A 15,054-nucleotide genomic window follows, 5' to 3' on the forward strand; every position below is an offset into this window, starting at 1 on the left:
GAATGAATGAATGAATGAATGAATGAATGAATGAATGAATGAATGAATGAATGAATGAATAACTTTATTTAAACACGGTCATCTCTTCAGGACTTAAAAACACTGTTTCTATATTAAACTAAAACCATTATCCTGCATTAAGATTATCATTACAAATCTATTTAGACTAGGGGCCTGATTTACATAAGTGCCGTGTAGATAGATTTTTAGAAGTGTTGTTTGCAGCCAGCCCTGAAGGCCCCAAGAGAATTTGCCTGCCGCAGCTTAATAGGAAGGCTATTCCAAAGAACTGCTTCAGAGTAACTGAAACTATTTTTCATAAAGTTTGTATATGGGGAAGAGGAATAGTAAGATTGTCGTTGTTGCCTCTCAAAGAGTAACTGGAGACATCGCTACGATAGGTAAATGAAGAAAGATAATTTGGACCTAATCCATTGAGTGAGGAAAAGAAAAACAATCCTTGAACTCTGAGGGAATCGAACCGACAATCTCCGTATTTGATCATTAGCTGCTCGGCTACAGACTGAGCTACGAGGTTACACGGGAAAAAAGTGGTGGGTGGTGATGGTGGTAATTTTGGCGATGTGAATATGACATAAGCACGAGTGTCATTGACAGATGCGCTGATGTTCTCACTCGTGCTTATTTTTAACGAATCCACACAAAATTCTCCATTTAAGAAGCTTATGCTTATCGCATTTGTGTAAAACAGGCACAATTTGGAAGTAGAATAAGCAGAAAACATAATACCCACATGCACTTAATATTGACCTCTTTTACTATTGAAATAATTATAGGCATTACCAAGAGAAAAGATAACAAAAGCAGGGGCGTCAGATTGGGATCCTCTAGAAAAAAAACACGTGATGGCGCAGTGGTAAGAGGACTCGTCTTTTAGTAATATGGCCCGAGTTATAAACCCGGCGTTATATGGGGGAATTTGTTCTCAGTTGCCGTCTTTGAACCGAGAGTTTTTTGTTTTGTTTCCGGGTAGACCATGCAGTTTTATTCTCTCCTCTAAAACCAACATTTCCAAACTTCAATTCGAACCGGAATCCGAAGCCCATAGGTTTGTAAGTCGTAACATAAATTTGATTCATAGATATTATTGCTTTAATGAGTATTTAAGTGTCCCCTCCCATACCCCGACAGCAGGAGACAAACACTTTACCTCCATACTTGTCTATTTTACCAAGAGTGACAAACTATTAAAATTTTAAATTGCAGTTATTGTACTTACAAGTAAACTGAGGCAGATTTTGTCCATGTTGCTCCTTAAATCAGGCCCTTTGGTCTTGGTAACTTGGTCTTTGGTAATTCTTTCGTAAGTTGCCTGGGTGCAACAGTGTGTTCTTAAAAAAATGCCAAGATACAAGCGTTACCTCTACAGGAATCAAGGGTTTTAACCGGTTATTATTTATTTACGTTTTTCTCGTTTCAACTTTACATTAACGACAATTCGAATTTGTAAACACTGCAACAATAAAGATTACACCCCACTTGAAAGCTGTTTTCACTATAAGCTCTTGACTTAATGAAAGCAACCCCTTATTGTTTTAATGCTCCATTCTTTCCTATTTCCATTTCATCTACTGCTTTTGTAACCAGACCCATTTCAATAATCAGCCCCGACTTATAAAAGACGCATTAATGCTCCACATCATTGAATAAACAAACTCAAGTTACTTAAAATTCGCACACAGCTAAAATATAGGAAGAATAAAGGAAGAGTGATCACACAATGGAAAAGGTATCTAATTGGAAGATGAAGTTGCAAAAGATTATAACTTAACATTATCCTTCCGCTTGTAGAACAGGGCATGGCTAGTTTGATACTCGAGCGACCACCTTAATCCAAAATCTTAGCTCTCTGCATATCCTAACTTGAGATTTTGACTAGAAATGGCAGGTTATTTAAGTGATTGGTGAGAAAAGAAGCAGGTCATTACCTGCCATGTTATCAATATTTTAAAAAAAGAGTCGTAATCTGTTTCTGTCTTATGCTCTGACATCAGCCTCAATCGAAAACCTCAGTTTTTGAGTTCTTCTTTTTGAAGCTGATTAATAACGAGAAACTTATCCTGACCGTAAGACCTCACAATGTTTTCTTTAACAGTTTAAATTTCTTAGTCATCAGTTACTGGATAATTGATGAATGATAGATAAATTTATTTAATTGCTAGCTTAGACTGCAGTTAAAATTACAGCCTGAAAAAAAAAATATTGTTTATAGAAAGACCTTTAGTCATAGTATGAAAAATAGTAACAACGTGGTAAACAGCAACGCTTTATGTCTTAATCTTAGTAATGCAACATCATCTCTTTTATGTAAATATTAAAGGGACACAAGGAGAATGTGTTTGCCTTGATTAGAAATTTTTCAATTTTAGTTTGCATCCCCGAAAATATTATTGTCATTATATAGTAAAACTTTGAAATAAAAACGTAAAGACGCTCCCATTTAGAAAAAAGACAATGGTTTTGTTCAATTAGTTTTGCCATTAAGCTTTATCCTCTAGAATGGCATAGTCGGAGAATTTACAGTGTTTGTTTTCTCGCGATATTGAAGTAAAAAAAATGACAAAAAAGAATACATGAAGCATACAATCTAATCGGTAACAATCTTCCCGAAGAGAGAGGAAGACCCTTCGTGAAATCCAAAAAGAGAAAATTAAACAAATCCTAGGGGATCCATTCTTCTTTATAACACATTATGATTTTCGCACTTATGAGATGTTTGGCAAACATATCGATATTTCAATACCTTAAACAGCTACAGCTAGTAAATACAACTTACCCTCAACTTCGAAGGTACTCCACAAACGTGAATGCTAAAAAGACTTTGTTCAGTTCTGATTTTATTGAATCTGAGAATTTTGTCACCAAGCATAATCTGCTCTTACTTGGTTGAATGGTAATAGGTGAACTATTTGAATTGCAGACACGTTATATCAGATTGTCAGCGTATTGCTCAAAAATGGCGAAAATGACAAAACATTGTGTTCTGTCGATCTTCCGTTACCAAGCATAATCTGCTCTTATTTAGTTGAATGGTAATAGGTGAAATATTTGAAATGTGACGCGTTATGTCCGATTGTCAGCGTATTGCCCAAAAATGGCGAAAATGACAAAAAGTTTTTGCTCTTCTGTCACAAAAATGGCATGGTCATTAGCTCAGTAAGGCAAAGTAGTTTTGGAGTATGTACCGTAAGGTCTGAATAATTGGTGGTCAAGAAATATTTTTTCCCGTAAATATTTACCATTCAATAAACGTCAAAACGGCTTTTTTGGGATTTTACGCCACTGTTACTAAGAAAAACTGTAGCTGAAACGAAGAAGCCTCTGACTGTCAGTCTAAAACATTTTAGAGAGGCAGGTCACGTCACGCAATGCCCAGTGCCAACCAACCATGCTAAAACAGGTCAGGCCGCTGGTTTTCAATCGAGACCTTTATATTGGAGGACGAATACCAGATTGAGTTCGAGTATGAATTTGAGCTCCTCAGAACTCTGGCGCCTTCCTGTATTCTACCAGCAGATAAAGAAAGTATAGGGAAGAAATCGATCTGTAAAGCGGATTACCTGAAGAATGTGAAGTGATTTAGAAAAGTAAACTATCCAACACTGCATCTATTGTCGTACCGCAATAAGATTGGGGATAAATTTGGCGACGCGACAACGGTCACAGTGTGGGAAAAAGAAAAGTAAGGGTGGGAGGAAGGGAAAGATGACTAGTCTAGCATTAGTTCCCAGGGCTTGCCCGTAAGCACCTCGTCGCCCCGTACCCGCACGATCCCTCCCCGTGCTGCAGTTGAGCCAAAGTGATAATTTATTCACACGTGTTGATCTTATATGCGTCACTTTAATGTATGCAGTGTGAATAGTAAACTATCCAACACTGCATCCATTGTCGTACCGCAATAAGATTGGGGATAAATTTGGCTCCTGTTACTTAATGTCACTAAGTCTGTTTGTATCTACCCGGTCAACGATGGGCTCCTCCCCAATACTAAACAGCCACCTAAGGAGACCAACGTTGGACCGTCAAAGAGAGGCATCCCTCTTCCTGAACCAAATCATAACTCCCCAAAACTAAACCCCGATCCAATTCCCTAACTCTGGGAGGTAGATTTTCATCGTACCTCACAGGCACTCTTCTGCGTAGGTTCTTTTCCCCTGATTGGTTGCGGGGAAGGCACACACAAAACGTTTTAGCTCATTAATGTCTTGCCAGGAGGCAGATGGCCCGGAGCCAACACTCGAGGCGAGCCTTGCCGAGGCCCCTGCTTGATTTAAAACTTTCGCTAGTTGCATGTAGTACAACGCCGTGTGGCGCCTTGACCATCCCACGTGATCCATGATTTCAGCAAGGTACTTACCGGTAAGGGCCAGGGTAATTGCACAGCCTGACCGGAAACCGTGGAGCATCTCACCGTTATCCGCACTTATTTCTTGAAGATAGCTCTTTAACCGTGATTCGGCTGCGGAGGAGGAAAAGGGGGCGTCTTTTATACCCAAATCTGGTGTAAATGGGCGGAAAAGGTAGCCACACGTTAAATCGACCCTCATATCACGAGTCACTTCCATGTAGCACTCAATGCCTCGAATAGGGCAAATTTCCGCTTGCGCATTTCTTCTAACCCCAAACACATTTTCATCCCCATCCTTCAACGTCTTCCCCCAAATGTGGTTAAAGAGGAGCCCGTCATCATTGGGGAAACGAAGGATTTCAGGAACCTTAATCTGTCCCAAATCCCCTGGCCGATCTCCACTAAAGAAGGCCAGCTTAAAATATGCTTGGTCGCGGGCTATGATGAACCTGTCAATCGCCTTGTCAGACCCTTGCAGTTTTCTTTCTAAGTGCAAACATAATTGTGTTAATTTGTCAACAAAGAACGGCGCAGCCTGTTTCGGTGTTATACGGGCCTGCAGTTGTTCCGCGGTTACCAGCCTCAGGAAATCTTTCACGGATTTGTCAGACGCCGGGTTACCAAGGCCTAAGCGCTTGTCCCACTCGCCATCTCGTCCAATAGAGTGAAGAATGGCCCGTAACTTACCGATATAAGAGTCAATCGTTTTGTAAGATAAACATATTACGCATCCACACGAAAATCGTCCCTTTTTGCCGATATGGTCGCAACCATTGCGGTGAATCTGCGTTTTCCCATCCTTATCCTTAAAAATAAGGAAACGACAAACATCACGCGGGGTCACAGTGGCCAAAGTGACATGTCCCGGAAGTGAGTCCAGAAAGCTTTCAAACTCTTTTTGTAACGAGTCTTTCTGTTTAGCATAGCTAGTAGCACGGTCAAAGTCCATTAGCTGCCGTAAACGTTGATCAATGCACTCCAAATCGACGTTAACTTTTTGACATTTGCTTTTGTCAAGACTTTCCGATTATAGCCACACCTTTGACAGAATGTAAAATCCTGGTCATTTGCATGGGAACAAGTCGGGCATCTGACGGATAGCGTAAACAACTTAGCAACAACAGGAAGTTCCTAAGGGGAAAGAAAGGCGAGACGTTTGTAGTCTATGAAAGGAACGTTTTATTTCCTACATGCTATAGTTATTACATTGGATTTATCCAAGACAAAGAAGAAAAAGAAAAAAACAGCTTATGACTCTAACGAGGGATCCTCCCACATGTTGGGGCTTCCCCAGTCCAGTTAAATATTTACAAGCAATTCTAAAGCAATGTCACTGCTATGAGTTCTACTCAAAAGCTATCTGAAAAGCCCACAGTTCCCCTGGGATCTTGACTTCATTGTTCCAACCTTCCTTCGTAGGGATTAACAAAGCTTGCGAATCACCTAGATCTGCCATCTTTTGCGTTTTTCTGAAGATACGTTGTAAAAACGGCCACCAATACTTCCTTGGGTATGTATCCAAAACCACAAGCGTGCATGGCTGTCGGTAAGACTGGAGAAAACGCAAGACTGGGCCGACTAAGACATTTGGCGGGAAAACATATGGACGCTGCATAACGGAAGAGAACTTTGTCAAATCTTGTGCAAACAGATTCACCCCAATCGAACCTGGCGAGGGCCACGGCGTAAAATGGGGAAGATGATTCCCTTGTTTGTCAGTCATAGCATTTGAATCTAGGGCCATCAAATCACAGGAATGGCCATTCAGACCGCCAAAGACCCGTTGTACCTCACTCCAGGCCTCCGGTGTTAGTGTGTAGTCCAAAGAAGATAGCCTGCGAGAAGGGGGATCCGCCGGGTTTTCCCGTGACGGGACGTACAACATGCGTAATAATAGATTCAGGTCCACAGTGGTAAAAAATAATGCTTTGATAGCCTCGTTCAAATCATGACTTTTGCCACCTTGATTAGTCCACGCATGCATGACTGCCTGGTTGTCAATCATGACATCGACGCGACAATCTTTGACAAGATGTTTAAAGGCTTGTAAGACCTTATCCACTGCCATGGCTTCCCTTGTGGCGATATCCAGCATCATCCCATCCTTTGACCAATAATCAGATGCCTCCTGCTTCACAGGCGTAGAGATGACCCCACCCCATCCGGTTTGGGAGGCATCCGTTGCTATGTAAATCTGAAGGTGTTTCTCTTCGCGCCAAGGTAGAGGGTCATCCCACCCTTCTAGAAATAACCAATGGGCGATCTCATCGCGCAGTGCACCCCGGATCGCAATTGGTTTCATTGTGCGCATACCCCTTGAGATTGCTGCCGACATCTCTCTAGTAAACAGACGCGCTGCTGGAACAGCCAGGGAAAAGGAGACGCACTTGCCGACCAAACGTTGAAGTGTCTTGACCGAAACATAACTCGAGCCTAATGTCTCTCGGATCAGCTCTGGGAACTTGCTCTTTGTGTCCGGGATCAGGTGGAAAACTTCCCTACTGGAGTCCGCGAGAAAGCCAGGATAAGGGACCATCTTTTGGGGGGTTAAGATTGACTTCGTTAGGCCCAGAAAATATCCCAAACGTACCAAATAAAACGCCACAAGAAATACTGCTGATTTGGCCGCCGCCAAATTACGCTCATCTGCAGAGTGTAGGGTACCATATTCCCCTTTGTTAAGTGGCACCTGGAGTTGACCATTATGCCTATCATCAATATATAGGAGACATGGGATCCCCAACGAGCGCAGAAAATTAGACGCCATAAGGCCCGTCGAATGATACACATTAGGGGAGATCTTCCAGCCAAACGGTAGGGAGTTTTATGTAAAGTACCAACCACCCCACTGGATTCCGAAATATGTACGACTTTCTTCCGACAGCAAAAGGTGGTCGTATCCAGATTTGTCGTCAAGGACGGTCTGATAAGAGTCCTTGAAAACATACCGAGGCAAATCTGTCACCCTATCCAGGGTGAAAGGCTTCTCTAGCATCCACAAGTTCAGGTACCGCGCATCATGACACAGTCTCGGCTTTGATGGCTCAACCGTCAACGGTAGTACAATTTGAGGCGGGGTTACTTGGCCAACCTTACCCACCAAAGAGATCGCACCAGTTTTTAGACGACTAAAAGTGTCGTCCTGAGAAACTCCCCAAACTGTTTACAGGATACATTATTTTTAAACAATCTGTGGGGTGGCCGGTCGAAATCGTAATGTTCCCCCTTGAACGTTCCCTTAAAGTGTTTGAAATATGGGAATATTGACACCTTATTCCCAATCCAAGACAATACCTCCTCCTGGTGTGATGAAGGAGCAAGTTTCGCGATTTCTGCCCACTGGGTTATGCGTTTGTGAAGTTCCCCCGCCACAAAAGTATCAGGATCCCGAAATAGCAACTCTTCGACATGGCCGATAATTTCTCCATTCTCAACTAGTCGAGTTTTCTGCATTAACTGGTCATTTTCTGTCCCCTCGCGCTGACCGATACGGGGTTCCCCCTTACGTCTATCCACTGTATCGCACCTGCGCGATCACCAACGTTGTTGATAAAGTTATCAAAGTTGTCATCTTTTTCCCATGACCAGAATGTTGCCTAAGGGGAAAAAAGGATTTTTAAAGAACCCCGTACAAGCCAGCAGAGAGAGGACAGTCTTGACCCAGTATGACCGGGAGGGTTTTGAGATACCCTGTTTTCAAAACTCTCAACTCTCTGTGACTACAGTACAGAATCGCATCAAATCGAAAAAACCGGGCAAGTTTCAAATGTTTATTGCACTCATTGAACTTGTTATTAACATGATTATCACTGTTATTACAACTTGTTTCCCTTTCATGCGCTTCAGTGGTTTAGTACACCTATTAGAATTTGTTTTCTTTAGCACGACCTCGGGTTGCTGAGGGCCTCTGCTGTGCACCCCTCCTTGCATAACACCTTGCCATAATGTGGCCATACTTTCCACAAAAATAACATTGGACGGGAGCGCCACTTCTCCAGCCACGACCTCTATATGGGGCATCACCACGTTCACGATAAGAAGATTCAGACGACGGGCTTCTCCCAGTCATCGCTTTCTCCACCTTCGCAACCGCCTCGTACACTTTCGTATGGTCTTTGTCCCCGAGAAGGCGCAGAACCAAAGCGCGAAAATGTTCCTTTGGGAGGTCTACCTTTGCCCTGGTTGTCTGCTACACAAGGCGGTAGAAATCGCGTTTGTCATCCTGATTATCCCTGGAGGTATTCTGAAGGGTCTCCAGAATATCAATCGCCTCGTACTTGTTAAACTCTGAAAGCGGCCGTGCCGCATAATCGAGCATCTTCCTTATCACAGAGGCCACAGAGAGTTTCGTCAACTCCTCAAGGGACTTTTGTAAATCACCAAACTTTTTCTTTAGAGTCTAGGAGAGCAGATAAAGGGAAGAGTCAGATTATACGAACATCAACTCACGAAGTTTCTTTTGTTTTAGCGAACTCTCGCCCCATTGCATTACAGAAAAAACACAGATTTTCATTGCATTATCGAAAACTTCCACTGCATTGCCGAAAGACTCGAATTTCCCTTTTCCATTTTCCATTTTTATTTATTTCTTTTTTTTTTATTTTCCGATTTCATTTTTATTTATTTATTGTATGGAGAACACCCTCATCTGTCCTAAGGCGAGCTCTCGCCCATTTCTTTCCCTTTTTATTTTCATGGAGAATTCTCATACATTTCTTTCTCCTTTTTTTCAATTTTCAAAGTGAATTCTGACCTCATCACTTTCCTTTTCTTTTCTCATGGCGAACTCTCGCTCCATCACTTCGTTCTATTTCTCATAGCGAACTCTCGCCCCATCACTTTTTCCTATTTCTCATGGCGAACTCTCGCCCCAACACTTTCCCTATTTCTCATGGCGAACTCTCGCCCCATCACTTCTCTTTTCTATTTTCATGGCGAACTCACGCCCCGTCACTTTCTATTTCTCATGGCGAACTCTCGCCCCATTGCTTTTTCTTTTTTTATTTATTTTATTTTATTTTATTATATTTTTTTTTCGGTGAACTCTCACCCCATAGCTCATTCGCGTTATCCTGAGTTACAACATTTCACCTCTATACAGTAAAGACACGCACATAAGTGAGGGGTAAGTTCCCGCCCCATCTGAGTGTTGCATATAAATTCTCGACAACAATTGAGAGAAAAACACAATCCGCGAAAGCCGCTAATGAAGCATTCACTCCATTACAAATAACTCCAATATCCCGGTGTGTTGAATACAATACTAAGAGAAGAAACCCGCCAAGGTCCAAATTTAATACACTAGAGCTGTTCACAAGCAACTAACCGGCAAACGCGGACAAACTGAGCGGGGAAAAAACCCCGAAAAATAATGTAAAAAACCCATACAACACGACACTAAATACATGTAAACGAAACGCATTTACCTCAAGCTCTCCTTGAGTTGGTTCCACGTGCATAGCTTCTTGTGGAGCCACTGGAACTTGCGCCGGCGGAATTTGTTGGGCTGGAACTTGCGCCGGTGGAAACTGTTGGGCTTGAGCAGGTAAGATAGCCTGGCCCACAACAAGTTGAGCGCCCTGGTTTTCAGCCGGTTGAGGAGGTTGAACTGGCGCCGGCAAAACTTCTACGTCTCCACGAGGCACTTGACCATCTTGGGCCGCTTGTTCCGCGCCCGCTTGCAATTCATCCACTTGTATAAGTCTCAGACGACTACGAACCGGGCCGGGGTATTGTACATTCGCCATCCTAGTAAAGCAATAACACGAAACAAGGAGATTCCAACTATTCGAGCGACACGAACTGGAGCACAACCGAACCGCGCTGCAGTTGAGCCAAAGTGATAATTTATTCACACGTGTTGATCTTATATGCGTCACTATAATGTATGCAGTGTGAATAGTTGCACTTACACTAAATCTCGTCCATGTGCTCAAATCAAAGCTCCCTAGTTTTCTACCAACCTCTTCGAGTCGGGACAATTCTCCCAGTCCTGCCGTGTGTCACAAAGCATGAGATTTCTCATACAGCTTTAAAAGTATCTCTTTGTGTTGAGAGCGTATAGGTTATTTTAAAACTAGAAATCATATGGTTGTATTTCTAAATATGTTCGGCAAGAGGTTGAAGTTAGAGATTTTAAATCCGACGTTTAATCAGTAATAACGCCTCAAACTAAGTTTTCTGTCACCAAAAAAGAGGAGAATCTGACTGTCGGAAACCTTAATTGTTTTTATGCTTGTTTCCATTATATTTACGGTCTGGATGCTGTGAGATCAATGCAAGGGCAGAGCCTTCTAACAGAGAGACAATTTTGCTCAGTCCAGAAATACACGGGAAAACTAAATTTTAATCCCTATATACGTCTTTTTCCTGAACAGGGATAGGTTGGCAACAGGAGCCATAATCAGGGATGGAGACCGTAACGAAATTCCATTTTGACTTGTGTAATATTTCCTCCCTAGGTATTATTATTCATAAGGTGTAGATAAGGTATGGGGAATCGCTCTGGCCTGGGACTAGCCCAGAACAGACGAAGGTAAATGTGTCAAGGCAAGGTTCAACCCAACTGACTCGAAGGGAGGGAAGGGTGGGCAGCTAAACATGATTTGAGCTCCCGGCCTCAAGTTGAGTGACAGAGTGTGACACAATGCAATCTATTATATAGCATATTCAAATAATCCCAAGGGAGTTAATTACCAATGCTAACCAAGTTTGCATAGTGTAATATTTCCTCCTTAGGTATTATTATTCATAAGGTGTAGATAAGGTATGGGGAATCGCTCTGGCCTTCCCCTAGCCTACCTCCATACTTTAACCCAAAGTAACACACCAAGGGTATGGGCCAACAAATGTTTATTCCAGTCCTTGCCATTAACTACAAACTCGGCCCGCATACAAACACTACTGTTTCCTATCTCCTTACTTAAAATAACCAAAATAAAAATATTTCTTATACAAAATCCTATAATAGAAAAGTCCAAGATGTTAACCTTATTCCGTATCCAGTCTCTAATCCGTTCTTCCAGGGGATGGCCTTTTAGAATATTTTCCCACGCACCAACATTCTGATGCAGGCCGCCAACCAAAAAATTATCGGGGTCTCTTAATCGTAAATTCTGGAGAACTGGAGATACACCCGACAAAATTACATCTTTCCAATGGGACAGTGCTGCTAGCCCCTCCAGATCGGGAATCCCGGAAATATTTACCCACTTGAACGACCGTCCCAGTCCAATTTCAAGTGCACGATTTCGAAACTCCATCCACGGGACTAAACGTGAAACATTCCCATTTTCATCAAGCGGGATTATCTTTCTCTTATGTCCCACATACTAACGAGGTGAAGAAAAAGTAGAGTTTAAACAGGGATCACGCAACAAGAAAAATGGAAGGGCACCAAACCAGAGCTAAACCAGCGACTACAAGAAAGCAAATCCCGGGGTTCCCAATCAGGAGGGAGCAACTTCAACACGTCTGAAACAGAACGTCTAGTGGCCACCGAGAGGTGCGGTAAACCAACAGGAGTCACTCACCTCGACCAAGAAAAGGGTAAAACGAACCTATGCCCAACCGAAAAGGGCTACAAGGTGCGAGGGAAAATAGCTAAATGAAATTAAATAAAACGCGAATGACGTACCGGGGACTAGCAACCAATGCACTATTTACAAATTGATTTACTTGTCAGAGAATCGAGACAATTCATCACACAAATTACAACTAAGGTAACCGAAAGAAAAACTAAACCAAGAAAAAACTACGCGAACACTAGCCGAATCAGCCCATCTCTGATCGGTTGAACAATACCTCCTACTCACAATCTGAAACTAAATTTCACAAATTATTGTTCATCATCGAGGAGGTTGAATAAACGATTATTATTATTATTATTATTATTATTATTATTATTATTATTATTATTATTATATTGTTAATTTAATCTATTGGCGTTAGAAAATTACAAGATTAGACCATTAACTTTAAAGCGAAATAAATATAAAATATAAGGACCAAAGGACCACATATAACCCGCAATAACACAGCTAAAAATAAAAAACCGTGAAGACCACGATAAGTCTCACAAAAAGATAACTCCTACACAGGTATCTGCGGACGCTTAAGATCCTGACCAACATCAACAAGACAAAAACCGACCCCATTAGGCAACAGCAAAGCATGAATAATTACGGCCACTTGAGGCAAGCTAAGTACAAGAGGCAATTAGAACTAAACAAACATCACCGAACCAGTACCTTACCAGCAAATTCATAAACACCCCTCACGGCTTTCGGCATTTCAACAAACAAATTCAAAACAATCCAAGACACCGCGTTTCGGTAAATCACAGTACAACACAAGAAAAAAGGAGTCTCCACGCAAAAACTTGTCAGAACAATTCTCAATAAAAGGTATAAAAAATTATTTAAAATTTTTTTCGATAACACGCCAGGCAGCAATACACATCACAAGTAAGTTTAACGGTTGGAAAGAATCTCGCCACTACGACAAAACCACATGCAAAAATATTCGCAATCATAGACAATATCAGCCCTTACTTCTTTCAAAAACAATTACCACGCCGCCACAAACGACTCCACACAGGCAAGGCTAGTGAACACATGAAAATACTTCAGCAACTTCAGGCAAAACCACACAGGCAAAAAATCTCACAATTCCCGACGCCGCCACAGGCAACACCACACAGGCAAATTAAAAAACCACACAGGAAAAATACTGCCGCCACTCCAAGCAAAAAACCACACAGGCAGTTCACGCAATTTCCAACGCCGCCTCAGGCAACACCACACAGGCAAATTTTACCCTACAGGTAATACTGCCACCACTTCAGGCAAAACCACACAGGCAATTTAAGTAATTTCCAACGCCACCCCAGGGGATGATACGGCACATAAGCAAATTTTACCCCACAGGTAAGACCAGACGACTAGAATCTATCCCGCCAGACAGTCAAACAAATTCTAGATACCTTACTGTTCATGCAAAAATGAAAAAGCACAACTTGGGGTATCTCGCCACAACATGCAAACTAAGAGCAAACACGAGGAATTTAATTAGTCTGCAGCACGAAACAAGCTAAACCTCCGAAACGTCTAAACGAAGGTAAGAACTTAACGTAACTATTCCTGAACTAGACCAGCGACAAGTTGTTGCGCTTCCACCGCTGGGACAACTGCTGGGACGACTTCTGGAACAACTGCCGGAGCAACCGCCGAGGCAACCGCTTGAGGAGGGTTCACAACTTGTTGAACAACTTCAACTTGGACAGCTTGAGGTACTTGTTCGGCATCAGGCATGAGGTCAGTTGGGTAGAACCTTGAACACGCCTCGCTAAACATGATTTGAGCTCCCGGCCTCAAGTTGAGTGACAGAGTGTGACACAATGCAATCTATTATATAGCACATTCAAATAATCCCAAGGGAGTTAATTACCAATGCAAACTAAGTTTGCATAGTGGGCTTGTCCCAATGTGTTGTACCAAAAAATCTATTCTCGGTTTTCACTGTCACGTCATTGAAAAAAAAAAAAATCGAAACCATTCCATGAATGAAGTCAAGAAATTGACATGTTATAGATGATAAATAAATAAGGTAACTCTCCAAGCGTCAAGTCTGTGCGGTATTCCGTACTCGAGTTATTTGACAAAATGTTCCACATAAATTTATAGAGCTTAGTATGGAGACGCCATGTTTGTGTCCCTCTGAGGGGCACAAACATGGCGGCCGGAAATAGGAAAAAACATCTGGAGTTCACTTTTGCCAGAAAAGATGTTTGTTTGCCCTTGTGAATTTTCGAATGTTTTTTTCTCCTCAAACTTAAATTGTTTAGAATGCTGAAAATCACCCGAAGAGTCATTTTCAAGATACGGAAAAGCTCTGTCACGGCCGTCCTCCTGATGTCACGCACGATGGAAACTCGGAAATTGAAACTATTCTATTTTCAAAAGAAAGCACGACATCGAACGAAGAAATTGTGAACAGACATATTTTTATGTAATCTTTCCTTGAATGAAGGTAAATATTTTGTAGGCCTTCCAGTTTTGAATTCTAGAATTTGGTGACGTCACATAAAAACCAAGAATTTAAAAAAAATTCCGCCATACGCGCGTGAGCGCACGTGTGTAAATGACCAGGATCGGCGTGAAGAAATTGAAATTTTTCTTCTACCCTTTCAAAGTGGCGTCCAAATTTTAAACGTCTGCCATGGAATATATCCTCGGGGCCTACATTTAAGGAATAAGGCTCTCACAACGAAAAGGTAACAATTAAAAGAAGACGGGGAAAGTTAAAATTGTTCACATGACTCTCACAGTAAAGTCAAAAAGGCATCAAAGCGGTGGCGCTGCGTGCGTTGCTACAGTTGAATGAGTGAAAAAAAGCTTACACTTTAGGAATATGTACTCAGACACGTTAGTACTAAACTTTCGTGAATTTTTCTTCAGCTGGCACAAATATATCTGAGCTGATTTTCAAAAAGGTGGCTACAGAAATTGAGCACATTTTGAGACTTTCTAAGCTGAAGGAATATGCTAGTCATTAACAATACTCCAGTTACGGTTCATCACAAGAAAGTAAGGTCAGGAAATACTATGCAAGAGAAAAGAGGGGCTTTTCTTTGGAATTATACGTGACATTGACATCCGAGTGAAATGAAACATGACCTGTGATCC

General features: G+C 41.9%; 2 protein-coding genes across 4 annotated transcripts in view; both read right to left on the minus strand.

The window, feature by feature from the left end:
* Positions 1 to 15,054, minus strand: part of LOC146457086 (uncharacterized) — a 32,988-nt gene that overhangs the window by 5,955 nt on the left and 11,979 nt on the right. The window contains exons 1-2 of one of the 3 annotated variants that reach the window (XM_085092337.1): positions 2,798 to 2,979; positions 1,241 to 1,333 (exon numbers count right to left, since the gene is read on the minus strand). The exons of 1 other annotated variant lie outside the window; for it this stretch is intronic. In XM_085092337.1, coding sequence (XP_084948463.1) covers positions 1,241 to 1,333; positions 2,798 to 2,890 — 186 coding nt within the window. In that variant the 5' untranslated portion in view covers positions 2,891 to 2,979. Of the gene's footprint in view, positions 1 to 1,240; positions 1,353 to 2,797; positions 2,980 to 15,054 lie in introns of those variants that run through there. One more of the 3 variants, XM_085092340.1, reaches the window with a different exon arrangement.
* Positions 8,252 to 10,116, minus strand: LOC146457088 (uncharacterized). The gene is made up of 2 exons (XM_085092382.1): positions 9,796 to 10,116; positions 8,252 to 8,768 (listed from the first exon to the last, which is right to left on the minus strand). Exons 1-2 carry the CDS (start codon positions 10,114 to 10,116, stop codon positions 8,559 to 8,561), a joined length of 531 nt encoding a protein of 176 aa, XP_084948508.1. The 3' UTR covers positions 8,252 to 8,558.

The sequence above is a fragment of the Pavona decussata genome, unplaced genomic scaffold (genome assembly GCF_977016875.1).
Source record: "Pavona decussata unplaced genomic scaffold, jaPavDecu1.1 SCAFFOLD_248, whole genome shotgun sequence".
Lineage (NCBI taxonomy): Eukaryota > Metazoa > Cnidaria > Anthozoa > Scleractinia > Agariciidae > Pavona > Pavona decussata.

Excerpts from the sequence above, each read along its gene's own strand:
- LOC146457088 (XM_085092382.1), bottom strand. The coding sequence starts at position 10,116 with ATGGCGAATGTACAATACCCCGGCCCGGTTCGTAGTCGTCTGAGACTT. Across the intron at positions 8,769-9,795 it reads CAACTCAAGGAGAGCTTGAG|ACTCTAAAGAAAAAGTTTGG; the intron begins GTAAATGCGTTT and ends CTGCTCTCCTAG.